Source organism: Ricinus communis, chromosome 9 (genome assembly GCF_019578655.1).
Source record: "Ricinus communis isolate WT05 ecotype wild-type chromosome 9, ASM1957865v1, whole genome shotgun sequence".
Classification (NCBI taxonomy): Eukaryota; Viridiplantae; Streptophyta; class Magnoliopsida; order Malpighiales; family Euphorbiaceae; genus Ricinus; species Ricinus communis.
The window spans coordinates 2,059,687-2,080,855 of NC_063264.1; the positions used below are offsets into that span (position 1 = coordinate 2,059,687).

Genomic DNA, 21,169 nt, shown 5'->3' on the forward strand with positions numbered 1-21,169 from the left:
TTAGGGACATTCACGGAAAAGCTTGCGGCAAATTTTGTTTTTACTTTTTTTTGTACGTTCTTTTTCTATAAGTTATATTTACGATTTCTTTTTAAGAAAATTTATTTATATGATTTTTTTAAATTGTACTATAATATCTTTTTAATATTATGTTGAATATATTTTTATTACAGTCAAATATATTTTTAATTTTGTTTTTTATATTTTAATTTATATTTAATATTCTTTTAATATAATATAAAAATATCAAATTTAAAGATATAAAATAAAAAATGACATAGTTATTTTATTTAGTTGAAATTATAGGTATATTCAGATAATAAAATCTTAAAATCTAAATTTAGATAATACAAGTTAAAATAATATATTTATGGTAATTCATAGATATTTTTTAATATTTTTTTAATAAAATTTTAAGAGATAAAAAGATTTAAAATTAAAATTAAAATTTATAATAATATAAATTAGAAATAATATCATTTCGATATTTATGTATATGTCTAGCATATTTATTTTGGTATTTTTTAGGTATAATTTTAGTATTTTTTTAATTAAAATTTTAAAAAGATAAAAAATATGAAATTAAAATTAAAATTACAATAATATAAATATTAAAAATAACTTTTTATGTACACTTTTAAAGTTTTTATTTTGAAGAATTAAAAAAAATCGTACAAACAAAAAGAATTTTAAGAAAACGTAAAAAGATTTATATCTTTCCCAAAAAACCGTCAATTAACTATTGGAAGACCATAAATGAAAATGAGATATCAAGATTCCAGGGGATCCATAGTATATGCCCTACGAAGTAATTGCTCCCCCGATTTTATGGTTGCCCGTCTCCCATCATGAGGTTGCTTCCAGCTGTTCTTATTAATCTTTCTTGTTTCTGTCGCCAATTTCGTTTTCTGTTTTCAGAATCCGGAAGTTTCAAGCTTATGGTATTCTAATCTTGGAGTAATCTTGAAATGTTTCATTTTGTATTATTGTTGTTCATCCGAAGCAAATAAACTTACTGATAAAACTTAGAACTTGCTAAATTTTCGATTTATTTATTAACCAGATGAAAACTTAAAAATTGACACATTTATAACTTAAAAAACTTTCAGAGAAGAAAGAAAGAAAGAAATAACTAGCTAGAGATTCCAAAGAGCATAAATTACAAGAGAGTCATCTATTTGGACTTGTTATGAAGCCTGAAAGCAGTAAGCATAACCAGCAACACAAAAACTATAGAACCGATAAGAGAGAGGACAACAGAAGCTGCAACTTGATTGCAGAATTTCCCAAACACATTGCACACTTTGTTCCATTTCACATGTGAATTCCCTTTGTAACCCATCACCCCAATAGCTGTGGCTGCTCCATTGCTACTAAACAGCAACGCCACCATCAATAGGTCAAGAGTTAAGATAATTGGCACCATGCTTTTCTTCCCACAAAAAGATAGCATTACGGAAATTGCTGCATATGAACATGCTATGGCATTCGACACCACAAAGAACCTGCAAAATGTTGTCAGAGAATTTAATTAGTTTTCATTGTACGGTTGAAAATTAGTGATGATTACCGATCCATACCATTATGAGTTTCCTTTTTCTAAAGGCACTTCTCAATAAGACAAAGATGGTGGGACTCGTTTTCCATATTACACGACACCTTGTTGAACGCCCATGCATGTTCAAACAACTGAAGTGATTTGAGTGCTTATTAATTCACGGTGCGAGAATTGAATTCTCGATCCCTTAATGATCAACTATATATTTTATAAAAGCAAAACGAGGTCCTTTTATTAGTGCAGAACATCAAGAACAAGAAACTTACACAAAAGCAGAGAGATAATGCCACTTAGCAACAACAGGAACGTATAAAGGTGGCATGCTTGATGTAAGCTGAATTGGGACAGTCTCAGTCTGGTTATTCACACCATGAACAATAGCAGCAGTCGAGGTCAGCACAAAAGCCAAAACTCTTAAAACCAAGAAACTATTAGTCCTTCCTCCTCTTTCTTTCATCCCTCTGCTCTCAATCCCATCCATGGCATCAACACTGTTCTTGTTTTGGCTATCCATTATCATCAACAGCAAGAGTAGCCTCAAGAAACCCTAGTGTTGGTTTTTCCTGGAATAAGGCTTGTAGAATATGGCTAGGTGAAAGCTAGCCTTAAATAGAGAAGAAGAAAACACTCAAGTAGGGAAATGTGAAAAGGGAGATATTATTTTTGGCATTGTTGGGAGGGGAGTAAAGGGGTCTATTGACTAAAGCATTTATGATAAAGGTGGTGGGCAAGTGTGATGATGTAGAGGGATATAGGAATTGAATAATAATAATAATAATAATAAACAAACATGTAAAAGTGAATAAGGGTAAAATATTTTCATCAAAAGGAAAGTATTGGATAAATTTAAGGATGATGATAATATAGATATCTGTCATTAGTCAAGTGGATTTAGAAAAGTGTGCATTTGGAGGCTCTAATGCATTAGATTGCTTTCTTCCAGAGGGAGAGAAGTGTGTAGTGTGTAAACAGGCCAACTGTGATGACCACAACAGTTGGGGTTTAGCATATGAAGTGGCTGCGTCAATCAGTTTGTATTTATTCTTTGTTTAAACCCTCCGATCCTTTTTTGCTTTCTCTCCATTCTTCGGCATTCATGTTTTGACCCTTCACCATTCTCCTTTTCACACCTCTTTTCCCCTTCCCTTTTGCACGGCGAATAATTTTCTTTTAATTAAAAATTTGATAAATTTTGAGCTACACATCACAAATTGTTATATTTTTATATTCATCATAAAAATAAAATCTCATACAGTGGAGAGACCGTGATTTGAACTCAAAACTTTACCTCTTATAAGCAATTGCTTTTGTTATTTGAACTGAGTCTCAAGTTTTCCAAATAAATTTTTTAACTTTCAATTAAAGTGCAATATAATTTATAGGTTTTAAAACAGTTTAATTAATTTTTAATGATTTAAAAGTAAAATAATTATATTATTAGAGCCAACTTTTTTTCTTTAATTAATAATAATGGTGTTTATTTTTATTAAAAAATAAAAAATCATTATTTTATAATTATTATCCACTAAAAAAGAATTATAATATTTTCTCAAATAAAAAAGAAAGTAAGTTTTATTACCTAAAACTAAATAAATCTATTATTCAGTTTTCTCAGATGAGGAAAACAAAAAATGGTTCGAATAGTAATTATATATTATTTATTGTTTTCTGTATGCAACTAAAGATGTGACTGCTAAACATGGAAATACAATATGAAAATGCGTTCTCTGCCACTTGTATTTATTTGTTTTTTTCATTTAAAAAGAAGAAAAACGTATCACATGGACCCCATCAGCGGTGGGCCATTGCTGAATCACAAAATGAGCTGTTTTATGCATAATTTTCCCAATCCATTTCATATAAGCAATTGAGCTAATAGCATCCACATGCACATGGATTCATCATACAGCGGTTGGCAGTTGCGTCATTAACCCTTAATCACTGTTTCCTTTTTTTTTTCTTGGAGAAATCTACGCTATATTACTATTTTTTTCAAAAAATATACTGTAATTTTATTTTATTTTATTTATACAATACTTTCTTTTATCATATTGCCTCTCTTTTCACATTTCCATAATTTTTTTTATCATCGTTATATCAAAACTCTTTTTCTTCATTATCGTTGAATGTTGGGAAACTTCAACGAATATTAAAAATTAGAAAAATATTAAATCAATATTAGAAAAAAAAAGTCAATTAAATTCAAAACTCATATTAAAGCTATATAATTGTAAAACAACAAGCATTAGTGACGAAGAGATATTGGTGTTTGATTGGCAAAGGCTCTTACAATTTTTATGAGTTGTATCTCTTTAACATTAAATTTTTGTTATCTAGTTTGGTTTGATTTGAAGAAATAATTAATAAATAGTTTAGTCTTAAAATTGTTTGATCTTGATTTGTTTCAATGGTTTTATTGATATTTTATTTAAATTTTATATTATGGTATTGTTGAATAAAATAAGAATACAAATATTGAAAAGCTGAATAGTTTTTTGAATATTTTAAAGTGAATAAAATAGTAACTTATGACTTTAAATTCTCTTGTCTTACAACTGTTAGTTAATATGTTTGAACCAAAAAAAATTATTATTAACTCTCCTTTTTTTTTACAAAAATGTGCACAAATTTTGAGTTTAATTCTTTTAAAGTCTTTAGTTTTTTATATGTTGTTTGTCCACATTAAAAAAATTTCTTCTCTTTCTTTTTTCTTTTTTATTACTCATATTACTTATGTATGAACATACAATGAAATGACTACTTCAGTTGGTTAATAAATTGAATTAAATAGGATTATGGTTTGCACTTATGATATTTGATAATATACTTATTTTAAAAAATTGACAAAAGCTTTTCAATAGTGGCAAAACTTAAAGGTGCATAGACACCAAAGCTTCAAGTTGAAACTAAAGACCAATTCTGAATACTATTTATATATTATATGTATACTAAATATATATAAAACAAATACTAAAATCTGTAAAATGTATATCATTTACTTCATTATGTTTTTTTAATAATATAAACACAGTGAGTATATTATATATAAGGAACATATATTAAAATAAATTGAATATATTCCAGTATTTTGAATAAACACCGATACTATATCTTTACTACTATAAAAAAATTAAATTTTAGAATAAAAACATATTAAACAAATTAAAATTTTAATTAAAAGTTACCTAACATATACCTAATATATAGCCAACATATATATTTTATACCCAACATGTAATAAAATAAGTGTAATGTATAATATTTTCTAAGAGTGTACCTTTTATATATATAAATATGCAATCTATATGAATCAAAATAATTGCAGATGCCAAATATATATTTAATGTATATCATATTTTGTTGAGTATATTCCATTTGCTGCTATTTTTTTGCCTTTTTTAAAAGGTATACATAATACCCGTGAATTTAAATTTTAATTGTTTTAATTTTTCTCGGAGATAAATTGAAAGATTTTTGAATTTGTATTATATTAATTATTGATGACTCAATATCTTATATTTACAAATAAATAAACAAAAAAATTGGATCAAGGGGGTCATTGTAGCAACTTCTTAGAGGAGAAACTCATTTGCATTTTTTCATCTTTTATTATAAAACAATTAAGAATTATTACAAAAAAAAATCCCCTCCTTCTTCTTCTTCTCTCTCTCTCCGACGCCACCTCTTTTCCTCCTTCCCCACTCCCTTCCTTTCCGTCACCTGTCCCCTTCTTCCAACTGCCGCAAACCCCTTCTTCTTCCCTCTCCCTCGCCAGCGTTGCCTCCTACTTCTTCTTTCTTGCTGCCACCGCAAGAACAGTCGTCTGCCTTCGCCCTTTCGCCATTCCAACGCCGGAATCGTGCTTTCCACCGTTGATAACTCAAAGCTAGCTCCTCCCCGCCATTTCTCCTCCGCCGGCTGTAGTAGGTGAGTCTCGTCGGAGTCGAAACTTTCCGGCCTTACCAGTGACTCCCATCGAGTTTCAGGAGAAGACATTTGTATATTTGGACTTCCCACAATTCAAGTTTCGCATAGGCGCTTCCAGATTCGAAATCCGATACTGTTGGCAGGTACCAACTTTATTAAATATATAGTAGAGAGTTTGACTCTATTTAAATAACTAAATTGACTTTTTACTTTATATTTAAAAAATAAATAATATATTAGAGTGTCATTTATGATATTACTCTTGATACTGTTATAGTAATTTAGCAGTTTGCCTATATGTGAAAAGACAACTTCACTCTAAACATTGAGAGCATATTTAAACTAGGCCCCATAAGAGGAATTTAGCCTCCAATTTTTATTGGAACCTTGATGTGTCTTTTTTAGTACTCGCAAGTGCACGAACAGTTCCTATAGTAAGGAGTAAGTTCACCACGAGGTCAATCTCTCAAGGAATTATGAGGCCACTTATTATAAAGACTAATTATCAACACAAAACAATAAAAGTAAATCCAAATGCTCTAAATCGTATGTTTGAGAGGATAATAGTCATAAACTAAAGTAACTAAACAATAAATAAATATGCAATGCAAATACAAATGCTTATGATCTAAAATTATATACTAAAAATAGTATTTAATCTAGCCATTTACTTAGTAATCTCTTTGTTTTACTTTAACCCTAGATCTAATGAATGAGATGGTGATGTGCCTTTTCCCTAAATCACTCAAGCTAATGATGCAACTTAGGTTTATTATACCAACATAAATTAAAGTAAACATGATGTTTCTAATAATTTTAAACCTAAAGATTTTCATAACAATTACTATTGCTAAATTAATATGATGGTTAACTAACAATAACTGAAACAAATAAAGATATGAAGATAAAGAAATCATTTATTAAATAAATAAATGACAAGGTTAATACAAAAGTAGAAAGACTAAACTAAACACTTATGAAAACTAGCCTAATATATTTAGCCCAATGATCGTGGTATTAAATAGAAAGATAAAAAATAAAAAAGTAAAAAGCTCCCTCAAGATCCAGAATTTCTTCAAGTAGGAAGAAGATTGGTCCTCAGTCTCCACTTTTTGAAAAGCTCCTTAGATCCTAAAAGAACAATGAAAACTAAAACTAAAGTATTTATGAAGAACTGTAGAGAATTATGGAGAGAATAATGGTGGCAGGTGTAGAGAGCAGGTAGGAGAAAACTCTCCTTCTTCTTCCTTCTTTTCTCCTTCCTCCTTTTCTTTTTTTAGGGTTTTGCAGAGATTTATATAGAGGAGAGTCCTCCTCTAAATAAATCTCTCTAAAGATGAATATACTAATATAATTCTATCTAATAGATAAGACTTTAAGTATCTTAATCTCCATCAAATATTATCTCATAAATAACTCTTAATATAAATCTTACTAATTATACAAAATGACTAAAATATCTATTGGGCCGTATAATTAGCAGTTCATGCGTCTTAATCTCGGGCCTCGACACGAATATGTCCCATTAAGCTTCTTTTAGCTCCATATTTTTTTTTTTGCTAATATTCCTGAAAATAGACAATTAAGCTTAAGTGAGGCAAAAACACATATTTTCACCATTTTATATATATAAATATATAATTAAAACTTTAAAATATCCTTAAATATCTATACATAATTTGGACCGATCAAACATTGAATAAAGGATTACATATTAAACAATTATCCTACTCAATTGATTTTTCTTTGAGGAGTTTGGATTTAGCTAAGTTAATATGGGATGAAGTGGTTTAAGGATTATACATGGCTGACAATTCTCTATCTTGGTTAAATAAATATAATAAATCTTCATTTAATTCAAAAGCATTTGAGAAAATGTTAGCCTAATGGTCAATGTCAATATCTTCTCATGAAGAGTGAATTGATCTGACTTTTCCATTGATTGTTCAACATATTCTTGATAACCAATATGGTTTCTATTTTTCTTTTAATTTTGTTGAATTTAGATTTTGATACCTTAAACTAAGGCACAAATAAGTTTAAATCAATTATTATTATTTTTTCAGAACATATATACATTACATTTTAGAAAGAAGTTATCTGTTTTGTATATATAAACCCATTTAGCAAAATCCGGGTTTGAAATTTCCTGACAAAGATGCATCAAATCGTATTAAGATAGGAGCATTTATTGTTCCAAAATTGCACCATGTGGTCTCTATACAACTTCATTCTATCTAGATTTTTAAATTACAAAATCAAATCAATACAGGTTGTTGTCTGTCGTAGCATTAATGGAAGATGGCAGCATTTCAATGAAATAAAGTAATTTTAGAACCTAATTAAGAAAGTTGCTATAATAATAAATAGGATTGGATTTGTTTTTTTTGTTCTTTGAGTTAAATCATAAAATAGGAATGGTTTCAGCTCTTGCACTTGCATGTATAATTCGATAAAGGGTTGTAAGGATTTCAGGTTCCTACTCAATTGGGAAAAGTTTGTGTACATAAATCTTTAAAAGGTCAATTGCTTAAAGACATACACATACAACCTTGTATATTAATGGAATTGAAATGAAAATATAGACAAATCCAGTCTTAGCTAGATTGATAACAAGTAGAGATTTCAAGTTCTTGATTTTCTTTTTATGGGTTAATTTCATAATAGAATGAAAAACTAGAAAAAAAAAATGGAGTGACCCACCAAAAATCTCTCATCTCTTTGAATAATAACAACTAAATATCTATTACTTATATTTCTAGTTGAAAAAGATAAAAGTATCACATAATATATATATATATATATATATATATATAGTAAAAAATTTAGTATGTTGTTTTTCTATATAATAATATTTATATATATAATTTTAGAAAATATAATATTATTATATTTTATCTTATTACAATATTATTTTAGTCATAACTTTTATTTATAATATCTTTTATAGCATTTTAATTGCGAAGAAGAAAGGAAAGTGGATGAAGAAAGGAGTGGGCTCTTTTCATTCATATGGGAGGCACTTCATTTATTATAGCGAGGTGGGAACTTTCCATTGGTCAAAATTAGACAGAAATTAGAAAGAGAGAAGGTAAGTTTTTGTGGGTGTGGTGGCAGATTTTGATGCTCTGTGGGATTTATTGCTGCTTTGTCACTTCATAAAGGTGTATTTGCATTTCTGTAGGCCCCTTTGCAAATTCTACCCTTTGACTAAGACTCGGCTTAACCAATCATTTATTAATCCATTCTTTATATACACGATTAGGTTTTGACTATGAGCAAATGTAGAGCAAAAATAAATAAAATAGAATTTGGTAGGTTTTTCATCCACTCTGAAAAGAAGATATGATTATTTATATATATATACCTTATCATATTCAATCTTTTCTTGTTATGCAATCCTTTGAATTCCAATTCACAATTTGGGTTCCACTTTTGAGTAATTTTGTATACCACTACTTTAATTTCCAATATTTAGATGCATCCAATAATATATTAAAAAGGTGTATTTGACATTGAAAATTGAAAATTGTTCTTTTCTTTTTTCAACTTAAATTTTTATTTTATTTTTAAAATTTTAAAAATCATTTTACATATAAATTGGTATTTTCCCCAAGTAATTATTACTTTTCCGTGAGGAGAAATGGGTAGAGGCGAATGTGAGCTTAGTGATGACAAGGAATGAGATTTAGCAAAATTAGCATCCAGATAAGCATTGATTCTATCTTCAACAGTCAATGGATGGATAAAAGATATTTTTCTCACAAGTTATGACGTGGGTGCTCCTTGTTTGTGGGCTAATCTAATCATATATCATTAACAAATATCTTGAAGGTTCTATACTATTAATTAGTATAAACTTTATAAATTATATATTAGAAAAAAAAAAAAAGCCTAATTCTCTTCAAATTCACTATGAATACTATCTTTTCTCAACTAAAAACAACTACTACAAGATAGTTGAATGTTAGGTCTTCTCAATCAAAGAAAAGAATATATATACATATATATATTGGCATTTGGCAAATTGTATACAAAACCCTTTTTTCTTTTTCCTTTTTAGATCATAGGAGAAATTGAAATTAGTAGAATAAAAAGTGACATATATTTCCTTTCTTTGTTTCCAAAACTTCCTTGTAGTCATATTGTCTTGTAATCTTTTTATCTTTCTTTTTTTTTTTGTTTAATTTGGCCGATCAATTATTTGTATTTAATGTTCTTTGATAGCTATGTGTATGTATATAAAGGATAAGATAAGGATATGAATGTTTAATCTTCGGTTTCGAGTTTATAGATAAAATGGTAATAAATTCTTATATTTTGACTAAGATTTCGAATGTTTTGTAATCCATAAAGAGTTCTATGCTCTGGATATATATACTAAAAAAAAAACAGCGGATGCCCCTTGCTAGCTAATTAAATAAATAGCAACTTGGGTTTAAGTAAGCTGTTGCGTATCATCCAAAATCTTTTGTTATTGTTGAAGCTCTAATTATAAATTATACGTACCAAGTTCTGGTAGAATCTTACCATATAATCAAATGATTCAGAAAGCAAGGATCAGAAGTTTTGGGATATTGGAGACAGCAGTGGGATTAATGAAACCCATAAATTACCTGTCATTTTGACAAAAGGAGAAAAATAAAAGATTTTGAGGTGCAGAAATGACCATCATTGATTCAAAAAATAGATAGAACATTGTTTGGTTCCCATTTTCTTTGTTTTTAAATGGCAACTGGCAACAAATCATATTCACAATTATTAAGCTACAAGGTGGCCAAATATTGCTTTCTTCTTTACAATCAGACAAACTTAGAATCCTAAATATAATAGTAATGCTTTAAGATCCCAATCACTATCAACAAAACCTAAAAAATCAATCCACCAAGATTATGTATATATATATATATATATCCATCCATTCACATTCATGGAATTGTCAATGTATAGACACATATGTGTATGCAAGAATTTTCAAAGCCTACTTATGCATATATCAAACCTTCAAACAAAGCTACTTACAAGTTACAACATAAAATAAAAAAAATAAAAAATCAATTATTTAATGTCTAAACCAATAACGTGCAGGGAACTCCAAAAGTAATTTTTATATTAATTTTGCATCAATTTTGTGGGTGCATGAAGCATCAAATATGTACACACATACCATACATTTTGCCCTATATATATACACTATTACCATCAACTGCCAACTCACAAACTCTTGTTGCTGCTGTTGAGAAAACCATTTTAGGTAGCCACTTAGCAACAACCAGAAGTCCTCGACATCATGGCATCCACAGATAAGCCTGACCCAGAAGCCATCAAGTCAGAAGTGCCACAGCCGCCTCCGCCGGCTCCTCTCCGCCGTGACTATTTCGCGGTTGATGTTGGTCTTAGGGTTTTCTTGTTTGCAACTACCTTAACTGCTATTGTTGTCATGTCAACTGCCAAGCAAACGGAGTTAGCTCCAGTGCCTGGAGTTCCTGGACTCAGAGTGCCTGTTGAGGCTAAATTTAATCACTCACCGGCGTTCATGTAAGTAACTGACATGCATGCATAATTAACTGCTTTAATTTTTTTGCTTAAATTACATGTATTATTACTACTTCGTAGTTAATAACATCAGCTACATGGAATTAGTCATGGCTGTGGAAATAACTCTTTTCATGCAATTAATATATAAGGGAAATAACTCTGCATGTGTTCTTTAATACTATTTGGTTTACAAGTGTTGCTGTCTTCTTTTAATGCTAATAAATACAACGTCCTGTTTCTGGTTAATCAGTTTAATTAATTAGTCTTCTAAGGAACAGATAATAATAGTTAATTAGTGATGCTAAGAAGGGAGGAGTTGTTATATATCATTATGTAAGAAGGTATAAGGATGACATATGCAAATTAATAATTACTTGAAATTCTTGAAAAATAAGCAGACACATATATTATGGATTGGATTGTAAAGAATGATGAACTTGGAAACATAGAAATAATTTTATATTCTCTCTTTTCCTTTTTTTGCCCTTTTCATTTCATTTAAATATCTTTCCAACACAAGACGTAGTCGTTCAACTGCATGTGGACCCTGTAAATATTGCAAATTAAATGTCTTCATAATGTCAAAAAAAGAGTTGTCTTCATATGAGGTTTCATTTCTATCCTTACAAGGAAGGTGGCTTTTAATTGGTTTATATTATTTCTCTTTTTTATGCAATTAGTATTATTTTTCTTAATTGAGCTGAGAATTTAGTTATCATTGCTGGACCGCATCGCCACACCAAATTGTATTAAATGATATAAATATCTCCTCTTTATTTCATTCAATTTTAATAGTTCATTTTTAATCTGTATAAAAATATATTTCAATTAATATTATTATATTTAACTATTTTTATTAAAATATTTTTAATAAATTTTAATTTGTTAATAATGAAAATGATTGGATGGATATAGAAGGACCAAATTCAACTCTGGGCAGCTCTTACTTTCAAATTTTTTATTTTCTTTTTTACTAAGAAATGGAAGATATAGATGATGAAGGCATAATTAAAACTATGGTAAACTTTTATGGTGATGGTAATTGTAGTCTAATTCAGATCGCATTGTGCAGATACTTTGTAGCAGCATTATCAGTGGCTTGCCTATACAGTATCATCACAACCCTTGCATCTCTTGGGGTCATCGCTAAGCCAATTTATGCAACGAAGTTCTTGTTCTATTATGCACTTTGGGACGTGGTAAGCTTTCTCTACTTCCTTCTTAGCTTTCCATTAGATTGTTAAGACCGAAAACCACAAGTCTTGAGGTCTCTTTCAATGGCATTTTTCTGTTGCATAAGGCCCCATATAAGATTAATGAATCTGCTTCCTTGACTAAACCCTATGTTTTGTTGGGCCGGGACCACTTATTGGCTGGCAAATGATGTTAAATCTCTTCTGAAAAAATGCAGTTGATGCTGGGAATAGTAGCCGCAGCCACCGGTGCAGCAGGAGGAGTTGCATACATTGGTTTGAAGGGCAACAGCCATACAAGATGGACGAAGATCTGCAATGTTTATGACACATTCTGCAAGCATGTAGGAAGTGCCCTTGCAATCTCATTGGCTGCTTCAGTTGTGCTTGTTTTGCTCATCATGCTCTCAGTTTGCTCCCTTTATAGCCGGGTCCGTAGAGCAGAGTAGAGTAATTACAAGTCTAAATTGCTTGTGCCCACCTCAAATTGATAAGGAATTCCAATTGTGTGTGAGAATATTGGACCTTTTAAGTAGTGTTGTTATTGTGTGTGTTTTGTGTAAATCTAGAGGCCTTGCTTGTAAAGTGTAACTTCTGCTCCAGAAAAGCTTAATTTATTAGATTTGTTTATTAGTCCCATTCATTTTCTCACACAGCATCAGAGCATCAACAACTTAGTACCCATTTTCTGTTTTTAGCTGCATTTTATTTTAACAGGGCACTTTAGTTGAGTTCAAGCATGATATAGGCTTACAATTGTTCAGTTATTCAGACAAGGAAAGAAAAACATGCATACTGGTTACAAGCATATTCAATGCAACCCAAAACTTATATTCCTGATAATAGGAACCATCTTCTCAAGAATCCAGTGACTAAATGAAATTCTAACATTTCTTTGAATCCTGTGAGAGGTGAGAATGCAAGAGATTAAGCTTAAAATTACGTCTTTCTATTTATCTGTACACAACATGATTGCACAACACAAAACAACTGGGAAAGACACAGATTTCCATGACATGAGCTCAACTAGGTCAATAAATTTAAAGGTTCAAGACTTTGATTCTTAAGTTCATCCACCATAGCACCGACATCTGCCCACAAATCATACAGTTGTGAAGCAAAAAGGAGTAATTGCCTTTTAAGAGTTTTCAGACATTCCTCACAGAAGGAATAATCTATATAAAAGAATTTCAGTTACAGTTCACATGGTAGCAGTAATGTATGACTGGAGAAAGCAAATTGCATACCTTAAAGCAGGCCTTGTTACAAAACTGGTCGGCTCCATTTAGCATTCAAATTTACAGACAACAAATTTAGAAGATTGTTTGTTCACCTAATTCTTGACCAGCCATTCCTTCCCTCAGCACCCTTTCAAAAAATTCTTCCAGCGTGTCCTTCCCATAACTTGGTGTTTTCTCAGCACTATAGTCGCCGGTCTCAGGATCCAAAATGAGCATACTTTCAGCTGCATAATACCTACCAATTTTGCCAAATTCAGCTGCATCTTCCATTGAGGGAAAGATCTGAACTAGGAAATCTAGAATTCCAATAGCAAAATCCATTATCCCAATTGGCACTTTCAAGAACTTTGGTTCTTTTCCCAATAGTTTAAATAGCATTTCCCCTTGTTCCAATGGTGTCAATGCCTTGCCTGGACCTCCAATTGGCAAAACCTGATTAATTTTATCCTCACTCAAAACACAGTCTGCAATAAATGAAGCCAAATCTGGCTCGCTAATCGGTTTACAAGCACACAACTTGCCATCCCCAAACATCACATAAGGTTTCCCATCTTTCACTAACTCAATCTGACCTCCTAAGCTCTTAAAAAATGCAGTTGGCCTCACAATACTGTAAGTGAATCCGTTATCATTTTCAGATTCTTTCATCAGTTCAGCCTCAAATTTCAGCTTAGCTCGCTGAAATTCAAGAAGGGGCTTTTGTACGCATATTGCAGAAAGCAATACAAAATGCTGAGCCCCAAATTTTCTTCCAGCAATAAGACTATTCTTTGTCGCCTCATAATCAATCTTCCATGAATCCTTAACACCACCAGTACGGCTAGCAAGGCAAGACACAACAACATCAATTGAAACACCAAATCCATTCAATGATTTCTCTAGTGATTCCAAATTAGTTACATCAGAGAAACATACATTAGCTCCCTTTAACTGACTCAGAGTCTCGTCTTTACTGTTTTTACCTCTAATTCCACTCTTTTCTCTAGCAATGGCTATAACATTAAACCCTCTATTAACTAACTCTGTAACTACAAACTTTCCGATATACCCAGTTGAACCCACTACCAAAACGTTAATATCTTTTGGATTCTTGGTTCTAAATGATGATTGAACTGATTCAAGAGTTGTTGCTGAAGCAGTAATGTAGTTATGCCTTTGTCTATTAAACTTAAACTTGTGTGATAAATTTAAAGAAAATGATGATAAAGCACAAGAAAGAGAATTTACCTGGATTTGATTGATGAATGGAGAAGAGAATCTAGTTTTGTAGCTTTGGAAGTTTGGTGAATTGAGAGTAAACACATTTGAAGAGAAACAAAGTGACATGTTTTTTCCTTCTTCTTTCTTGGTTCTTGAAAAGAAAAAAAAGAAGAAAAGAAAAACTTCTGATCAATGGAAAATAAAAAATATGAGAAGAGTAGCAGTGGGTTGAAGGGAAAATCTAGAAGAAAAGAAAAGAAAGAGAAGGAAAATGTGAGGTGAGTAATGGAAAAGAGAAGGCTTCTTTTCATGGTGGTTGTTTCTTGGCCATATCAGAGCAGAATCTATAATTGATAGGTGGATAATAATACCTTGGAGATTGCATGGTAAATATCAGAACAGTCCTTTTTGTTATAAATGTATGTCGCTCTACTCCTGTTGTTTAAGTATTATTGAAAAATTAAAATGGGTTTAATTACGAAAACTCCTTATTTTTTGACGAAAATATATATATATTCCCTTTATTTTAAGAATTATATTTCTATCTTCGAGTTTTGTTCTAATTGCACACTTAAAAATCCCAAAGGACCATTTGTTTAATATGTTAAATAAATATCTAATAAAGTATGTATCCAATTTCTACTAGTGAACCTAACATAAGAAATGTAATATATATTATGTGATATTATTTACACGTATCCATGTTTTTAATATATAAGATTGATTAAGTTTAGAAAAAACAAAAAGATTGATTAATATTTAACACTAACAATTATAGCATTTAATTTTTAATTTTATCAGACGTCACCGTATTCTTTTTTAACAGGATTAATGCACACTAAACGACACGTCATCTAATTATGTAAGCAGTTTCTTTTGTGAGTTTTTGACTTTGACCCCGAAAACCGAACCAAAAGCAAATTCATAGCAGAAATTAAATTCAGATGATATTAGTATCGTGATTAAATCATTGAATTCTATAAAGTCCAAAATAACTTGATAATTCACTGCCAAAAAGTAACAAGAAATGAAACAAACGGAGGGCAATTTACAGAGCTCTCTCCCTCTTGATATTGCCCTCAAAATCGCCTCATCTCTTGAGGTTAAGTTTATGCTTCTTTTTCCTTTTTCTCGAAAAAGTTTGTGGCTTTATAATGATTCTATTTTCTACTTGTTGAAGGTATTAGATGTGTGTTCATTAGGCAGTTGCTCTCGGTTTTGGAGGGAATTATGTGGGTCAGATTGCATATGGGAGTCGCTAACCAGAGAAAGATGGCCTTCACTTTCTTTTCTCAACAATCCTATCAGCAAGGTTCTTTCTTTCATATCTATGCTATCACTTTGTTTCTTATATTTCCAGCTTTCTGTTTAAAGATTATGTTAAAATGAAACAAACCCACTTATTTTTTCTTCATTATTTGCTATCTTTTTCGTGGATTTTTCAATGAAGCTGTTGCCTTTCTTTCCTGCTTCATTAGAAAAAAGCTGTTATTGCTTTCTCTTGTGTATTAAACAGAAATAACTATTGGGTAATGCTGTTTTATTGGAGGCATTTTGTTTTACTATTTTAATAGTTTGATTTGGTGATCTTAGGATTGGAGGGAGATTTATATAAGGACGCATAAAGAGATGGAGGGAAAAGCTACCTCTGTGATTGTTTTTGTGGAGCATTGTTCTCTATCTGAATCACTTGAAGTTGGGGAGTATTATAAAGCAATTGAAGATTTAGATTCTATGCAGATTTCGTTCAGAGATATTCAGATGTTTCTTTTCAAGCCCAAGCTTAGTGTGCTACTAAACTTGGTTGGCTTACACTACTGCATTTTCTGCCTTAAAGTGCCGGTACACTCTTGTCTTGCATTTTTTTTTTTTGTTTGTTTAACAGCAATGGTTGTTCCTTTTGTCTAAGGTTAATGTGGAAAAGGACTTATTGCATGTATAGTGCTTTGCAACTCTTATTTTGTCAATTTGTGTTTGAAATAAGCCCTTTGTTTTACACTCTTAGAATAGTTAAAAGATATCGTAGTCTAGCTGTAAACCTATAAATTTGTAGATATCTGTAAGGTTGGAGGGGAAAGTAATATTGTCTAATTGATTAGTCTAAATTCTCTATCACTGAGTTTTAAAAGAAGCAAGTGGCTTCGTTCGAGATCAAAAAAGGATAGGACGAGAGAATAAGACTTTCCCTTGATTCAATTTGCAACTCAAACTAGCTAAAGAATGGCTTTCAAATTCTAGTTCACAGGCTTTATAACTTATCCACCTTTCAGCAACAACTATCGCAGGTCATTTGAAATTTAGGCTATTGTCAGTCAGTATTATGCTGTTTTGAGATTTGGATTTTGGATAAACACACTTGAAAAAAGGAGACCTTGAATTAATGCAGTAATCAACATATACAGCAAAAGCAGGTGGGCTGATTGCATGTAGATAATCTAGATATGTGGAACCAATGTACATCAATCTATGAGAAATGCTAGATTCCTGCATCATTGCATTATAGGTCAATTCTTTGCTATGATATCCAGTTCTTGTATGTAAGCTCCTCGTCTGATATCTAATATAATAATGGACAGGCTGAGCATCTCATGGATGCAATCCTGTTTTGCAAAATTTCAGAGCGGCTAGTCTGTGTAAAATGGTGGAAGCTTGGCAGATGGTTGTATGGGTTCCGCATGAGGGATGAGTCCCATTCTCGTAAGGTATCTTTAGCAGATCTTGTGACAGACAAAGGGGAGGAGGTTCTCGGGGTCCTTCGCCGAGGTGCCATTCATGAGGTCTTACGTGTCAAGATATGCATTTCAAGTGAAATATCTACCCCTTGGCCTTGTCAAAGTTCTCAGATACAGTATTAGGTTTGCAGAAATTGTAGGCCTTCTCAGTTATGATCTATCTTGCAATTGCCAAAGAAAAGAGAAGCGCTTTTGTGATTTTGTCCTTCTCTAAGGTGGCATTCTCTAGCCACCATCATCATCACTGTGTCAAAAAAATAAAAGATAAAAAAGAAAGAAGTAAAGAATGACTACAGCAGTGATCTGTTCATGTCTATAATGTTTGTCTCTGTAAATTAGCAATAGCCATGTAAGTTTTTCTTTGGCTTTTGTCATTTGTGGAAAATTACGGTACTGAAGGAAGCTGAAACCTTAATTGTATACTTGTATAATTGTGATAAACATTGTCAATGTATATAAAATATCTGTTTTTATGTATCTGATGTATTTGTTAAGATAGTCTTCTCCAAGTCTGCTTGGATTCGTTTTAATACTTGATCAGTTTGGAAATCGTTCTCATTTCATGCAATGACATGTCGTTCTTCACTTCCAACCAAACTAAAAAAAAGTTAAATCTTTTTATAAACTTAAACTGAATCAACCCAAAATCCAAATTAAAATTTATTTGGTTTATACTATTTTTTTTAAATTAAACAGAATAGTTGGGTTGAGTTTGATATTTGCTCTAACCCTAATCCACCAGATGAAGCTATACCTCCTGCAAGTTGCACCGACATAAATGTCTATTTCCCAAACTTTCATCATTCTTTTACTGTTTAACCTCGTGAAGATGTTAATAACCATTTAAGGATTTTTAACTGTTTAATCTTTTCAAGATATCAATCCAGAGAAATGTCAGTCCTGAGATATATTTGCCCAGTCGTAAAACATCACGCGCCGCGAGTAGGAACAAACAAGTTTCACTCGCTGTCTCGGTGTTAGTTTCAGAAGTACTCAGAAGTTGGACTACTGCACCAAAAACAAACAAACAAAGAATTCTATTCAACTCCAAACAAGCAAGCAAACAAAGAAGCAAATTCTATCAAGAATATGAAACAAACACCCAGTACCGCCCTGATCAGCTTACTTCCCTTTGATATTGCCATCAAAATCGTCTTATCTCTTGAGGTGCTGTTTCTTTCTCTCTTCTTTTCTTTAAATTCACTTGTACTTTTAATTTGTAATTTTTTTCTTGAATTTGTTAAAAGGTATTAGATGTCTGTGCATTGGGTAGTTGCTCTCGTTTATGGAGGGAGCTCTGTAGGTCTGATTGCTTATGGGAGTCTCTTACCAAACAAAGATGGCCTTCAGTTTCACTTCCTTTTCTTTGCAATTCTTCCTCTTCTACTACTGATCCTCTCGTAAAGGTACTTTATTTCCTACCATGGGTTCAGTTTAGATCTGTTTTATGTGAAAACAAAGGCGCCCTCTTGCTAATTGTTGGATCTTTATCATGGATCGGTTTATGTTTTTAATTTCGGTGATATAGGGATGGAGGGAGATTTATGTAAGGTTGCATGAAGAGATGGCTGGTAAAGCCACTGCTCTAGTTGAGTTTGTGGAGCATTCTTCTCCATATGACTCCCTTGAAGTTGGAGAGTATTATAAAGCACTTCAAGATTTGTACTCCATGCAGCTTGCATTTACAGATGTTCAAATGTTTCTTTTCAAACCCAGACTAAATGTGCTGCTTAATTTGGTTGGCTTGCACTATTGCATTTTTGGACTTAAAGTGCCAGTAAGATCCTCTTCTTTGTCCTTTATGTTTGTTCTCTTTAGATAGGTGTGGTATTAGACACCGTTGGTGGTATCTTTAGTGTTTTGACTTGTGAACCTTGTAAAGCTGATATTGCTTACTCATAATCCTGAAAGTATGTAAAGCTCTGTAAAGAGTTTGAAGGAAATGATATTGCTGAATTGATTAGTTTAAAATTCTTTATCTTTGAGTTCAAGCTGATAAACAAGCAAGTGGTTTTTTTGGCAGTTCAATCCTGCCTGCACATTGGTTCACCCGCTAAAGAAACTGTTCTCGAGTTCTAGGTCCAAAGCTTCAATACTCCACACCTTTGAGCAACTGTTCAGCTATTGTTCAATATCAGTCAGATTGTGATAGAATTTTGGCAAAGAGACTACTCAAAACCTTTAACTAAGGCATTAGTCAATCCCTGCAGCAGAAGCAGGGTTCGCTAATAGTGTCCAAATTTTTCTAGATATGTGGAACTTATGTGTGTCAAACTGTCTATCTAAGAAAAGGAAGCCTTGTGTTGTTTGGTTACAGATAGCATAATCTCTAATTAGCCAAAGATTATTTCACTCATATGCTGTTTCTGCGTATGCTAGATGTCTGATACGGGGATATTATAATGGACAGGCTGAGCATGTTATGGATGCGCTTCTGAGTTGCAAAGTTTCAGAGCGGCAAGTGTGTGTAAAATGGTGGAAGATTGGCAGATGGTTTTTTGGGTTCCACATGACGGAAGAGCCTCATTCTCGCACGGTATCTCTGGCAGATCTTACAACAGAAAAAGGAGAGGAGATTCTCAAAGTTCTTCACCGAGGTGCCATTCATGAGGTCTTACGTATTGAGATCTCCATTTCTAATGCAGCAACTACTCCAGGGTCTTGTCAGAGCTGATAAAGACAGGATCAGGAATGCAGCTATGGTAGACATAATGTTTTGTCTCCTTAATTTGTATCTTTCAATTTCCGATGAACAGTAGGTACTGTGGGTGCTTTCCCTGTAGTGGCATTCCCTAGCCACCATGCATTGAATTTCTATTACTACCTAATGTGAAAGAACTAACTACAGAATGCAGCAACGAGCTTCTCATGGCCAGATGTTTGTGTCTTCGTAACTGATGATATCATGTCAGTTACATACTTGTTTCCTTTGGCCTTTGCTCTTTGTAAAGTGAGGGGATTGAAGCTGAATCCTTGTAGAATTGTCAAACTTGTACATCTCTGTATTATACGGTCTCTGTAATTATTCAGATTGTTTTCCTCAAGTCATGGTGTTTCAATAAAAGTGTTTATACAAACATTTGATATATCTTGATGCTATTAGTAACATGATCTTGTTATCCCAGGTTGCAAAAGTTATCAGGCTGGATGTAATCATTGGGAGATTGACATATTATATGAACTTTTGGCATTTTGACATGTCATTCTCCAGGCAAAAAGTCCAATTGAACTGCAGCTCAAGTTCAAAATGAAGGTAAAGTTCTAGAAAAATGAAACTGAAAAGAGTTAACAACGTAAACATAAATTATGGTTAATGAAGGACATGGAGGGCATGGTCTCAGAGACTGCACAAGCTGGATTGCTTGTGCAGTCTTCTTATCACTGACCAAGGGTCTGACCAAGGGTGAAAGGGAGCGCAGGAAAGGTCACTTCTACCTTACCCTTCTCAGAAAGTAGCCGTTAGGCATGTACACACAGTTGTAAATGAACTCAGAATTCCAAATCAATTATAAATACACATCACAGTTCATTAATACAAATTCTACATAGTATCAGAGCTGGTTTAGCCAGTCATCACCTACCAAGCTACAAAAAAAATCACAGTTCAACATTCAAAAACAATGGCTCACAGTGAAACCACTAAAATCACCAATATTGTACTGCAGGACAGTCACAACTATTTTAAGTGGTCAAAATCCATTTTCATCACCCTCAGTGCCAGAAAAAAAATTGGATTCATCACAGGCAGCAAACAAAAGCCAAAACCAACAATTCCAGAAG

The 21,169-nt window shown here is 32.0% G+C and overlaps 5 protein-coding genes across 7 annotated transcripts; 3 read left to right on the forward strand and 2 right to left on the reverse strand.

Moving 5' to 3' along the window:
* Window positions 1-1,032: 1,032 nt before the first annotated feature.
* Window positions 1,033-2,205, reverse strand: LOC8262393 (CASP-like protein 1E1). The gene is made up of 2 exons (XM_002516827.4): window positions 1,825-2,205; window positions 1,033-1,505 (listed from the first exon to the last, which is right to left on the reverse strand). The coding sequence occupies exons 1-2, from the start codon at window positions 2,076-2,078 to the stop codon at window positions 1,175-1,177; spliced, it is 585 nt and encodes a 194-aa protein (XP_002516873.2). The 5' UTR covers window positions 2,079-2,205; the 3' UTR covers window positions 1,033-1,174.
* An 8,462-nt stretch (window positions 2,206-10,667) lies between these two features.
* LOC8262392 (CASP-like protein 1D1) lies at window positions 10,668-12,855 on the forward strand. The gene is made up of 3 exons (XM_002516826.4): window positions 10,668-11,023; window positions 12,096-12,222; window positions 12,435-12,855. The coding sequence occupies exons 1-3, from the start codon at window positions 10,776-10,778 to the stop codon at window positions 12,663-12,665; spliced, it is 606 nt and encodes a 201-aa protein (XP_002516872.1). The 5' UTR covers window positions 10,668-10,775; the 3' UTR covers window positions 12,666-12,855.
* A 396-nt stretch (window positions 12,856-13,251) lies between these two features.
* On the reverse strand, window positions 13,252-15,003 carry LOC8262391 (divinyl chlorophyllide a 8-vinyl-reductase, chloroplastic). Of its 2 annotated transcripts, XM_048379246.1 has the most exons (2): window positions 14,685-14,994; window positions 13,252-14,277 (listed from the first exon to the last, which is right to left on the reverse strand). In XM_048379246.1, the coding sequence occupies exons 1-2, from the start codon at window positions 14,966-14,968 to the stop codon at window positions 13,530-13,532; spliced, it is 1,032 nt and encodes a 343-aa protein (XP_048235203.1). In that variant the 5' UTR covers window positions 14,969-14,994; the 3' UTR covers window positions 13,252-13,529. The 2 variants fall into 2 exon arrangements, with proteins under 2 accessions (XP_048235203.1, XP_015573389.1); XM_015717903.3 differs by having other exon boundaries at window positions 13,252-15,003.
* Window positions 15,004-15,598: 595 nt separating this feature from the next.
* Window positions 15,599-17,866, forward strand: LOC8262390. Of its 2 annotated transcripts, XM_015717811.3 has the most exons (4): window positions 15,599-15,759; window positions 15,838-15,969; window positions 16,251-16,499; window positions 17,234-17,866. In XM_015717811.3, the coding sequence occupies exons 1-4, from the start codon at window positions 15,685-15,687 to the stop codon at window positions 17,510-17,512; spliced, it is 735 nt and encodes a 244-aa protein (XP_015573297.1). In that variant the 5' UTR covers window positions 15,599-15,684; the 3' UTR covers window positions 17,513-17,866. The 2 variants fall into 2 exon arrangements, with proteins under 2 accessions (XP_015573297.1, XP_025012702.1); XM_025156934.2 differs by having other exon boundaries at window positions 15,609-15,969.
* Window positions 17,867-18,209: 343 nt separating this feature from the next.
* On the forward strand, window positions 18,210-20,477 carry LOC8262389. Its single transcript, XM_002516823.4, has 4 exons — window positions 18,210-18,556; window positions 18,637-18,795; window positions 18,918-19,166; window positions 19,800-20,477. The coding sequence occupies exons 1-4, from the start codon at window positions 18,479-18,481 to the stop codon at window positions 20,061-20,063; spliced, it is 750 nt and encodes a 249-aa protein (XP_002516869.1). The 5' UTR covers window positions 18,210-18,478; the 3' UTR covers window positions 20,064-20,477.
* Window positions 20,478-21,169: the final 692 nt, after the last annotated feature.

Excerpts from the sequence above, each read along its gene's own strand:
- LOC8262391 (XM_015717903.3), bottom strand. The coding sequence starts at position 14,783 with ATGTCACTTTGTTTCTCTTCAAATGTGTTTACTCTCAATTCACCAAAC.
- LOC8262390 (XM_025156934.2), top strand. The coding sequence starts at position 15,685 with ATGAAACAAACGGAGGGCAATTTACAGAGCTCTCTCCCTCTTGATATT. Across the intron at positions 15,970-16,250 it reads TCAACAATCCTATCAGCAAG|GATTGGAGGGAGATTTATAT; the intron begins GTTCTTTCTTTC and ends TGGTGATCTTAG. Across the intron at positions 16,500-17,233 it reads TTTTCTGCCTTAAAGTGCCG|GCTGAGCATCTCATGGATGC; the intron begins GTACACTCTTGT and ends AATAATGGACAG.
- LOC8262389 (XM_002516823.4), top strand. The coding sequence starts at position 18,479 with ATGAAACAAACACCCAGTACCGCCCTGATCAGCTTACTTCCCTTTGAT. Across the intron at positions 18,557-18,636 it reads AAATCGTCTTATCTCTTGAG|GTATTAGATGTCTGTGCATT; the intron begins GTGCTGTTTCTT and ends ATTTGTTAAAAG. Across the intron at positions 18,796-18,917 it reads CTACTGATCCTCTCGTAAAG|GGATGGAGGGAGATTTATGT; the intron begins GTACTTTATTTC and ends TCGGTGATATAG.
- LOC8262393 (XM_002516827.4), bottom strand. The coding sequence starts at position 2,078 with ATGATAATGGATAGCCAAAACAAGAACAGTGTTGATGCCATGGATGGG. Across the intron at positions 1,506-1,824 it reads CATTATCTCTCTGCTTTTGT|GTTCTTTGTGGTGTCGAATG; the intron begins GTAAGTTTCTTG and ends AACATTTTGCAG.
- LOC8262392 (XM_002516826.4), top strand. The coding sequence starts at position 10,776 with ATGGCATCCACAGATAAGCCTGACCCAGAAGCCATCAAGTCAGAAGTG. Across the intron at positions 11,024-12,095 it reads AATCACTCACCGGCGTTCAT|ATACTTTGTAGCAGCATTAT; the intron begins GTAAGTAACTGA and ends CGCATTGTGCAG. Across the intron at positions 12,223-12,434 it reads ATTATGCACTTTGGGACGTG|TTGATGCTGGGAATAGTAGC; the intron begins GTAAGCTTTCTC and ends GAAAAAATGCAG.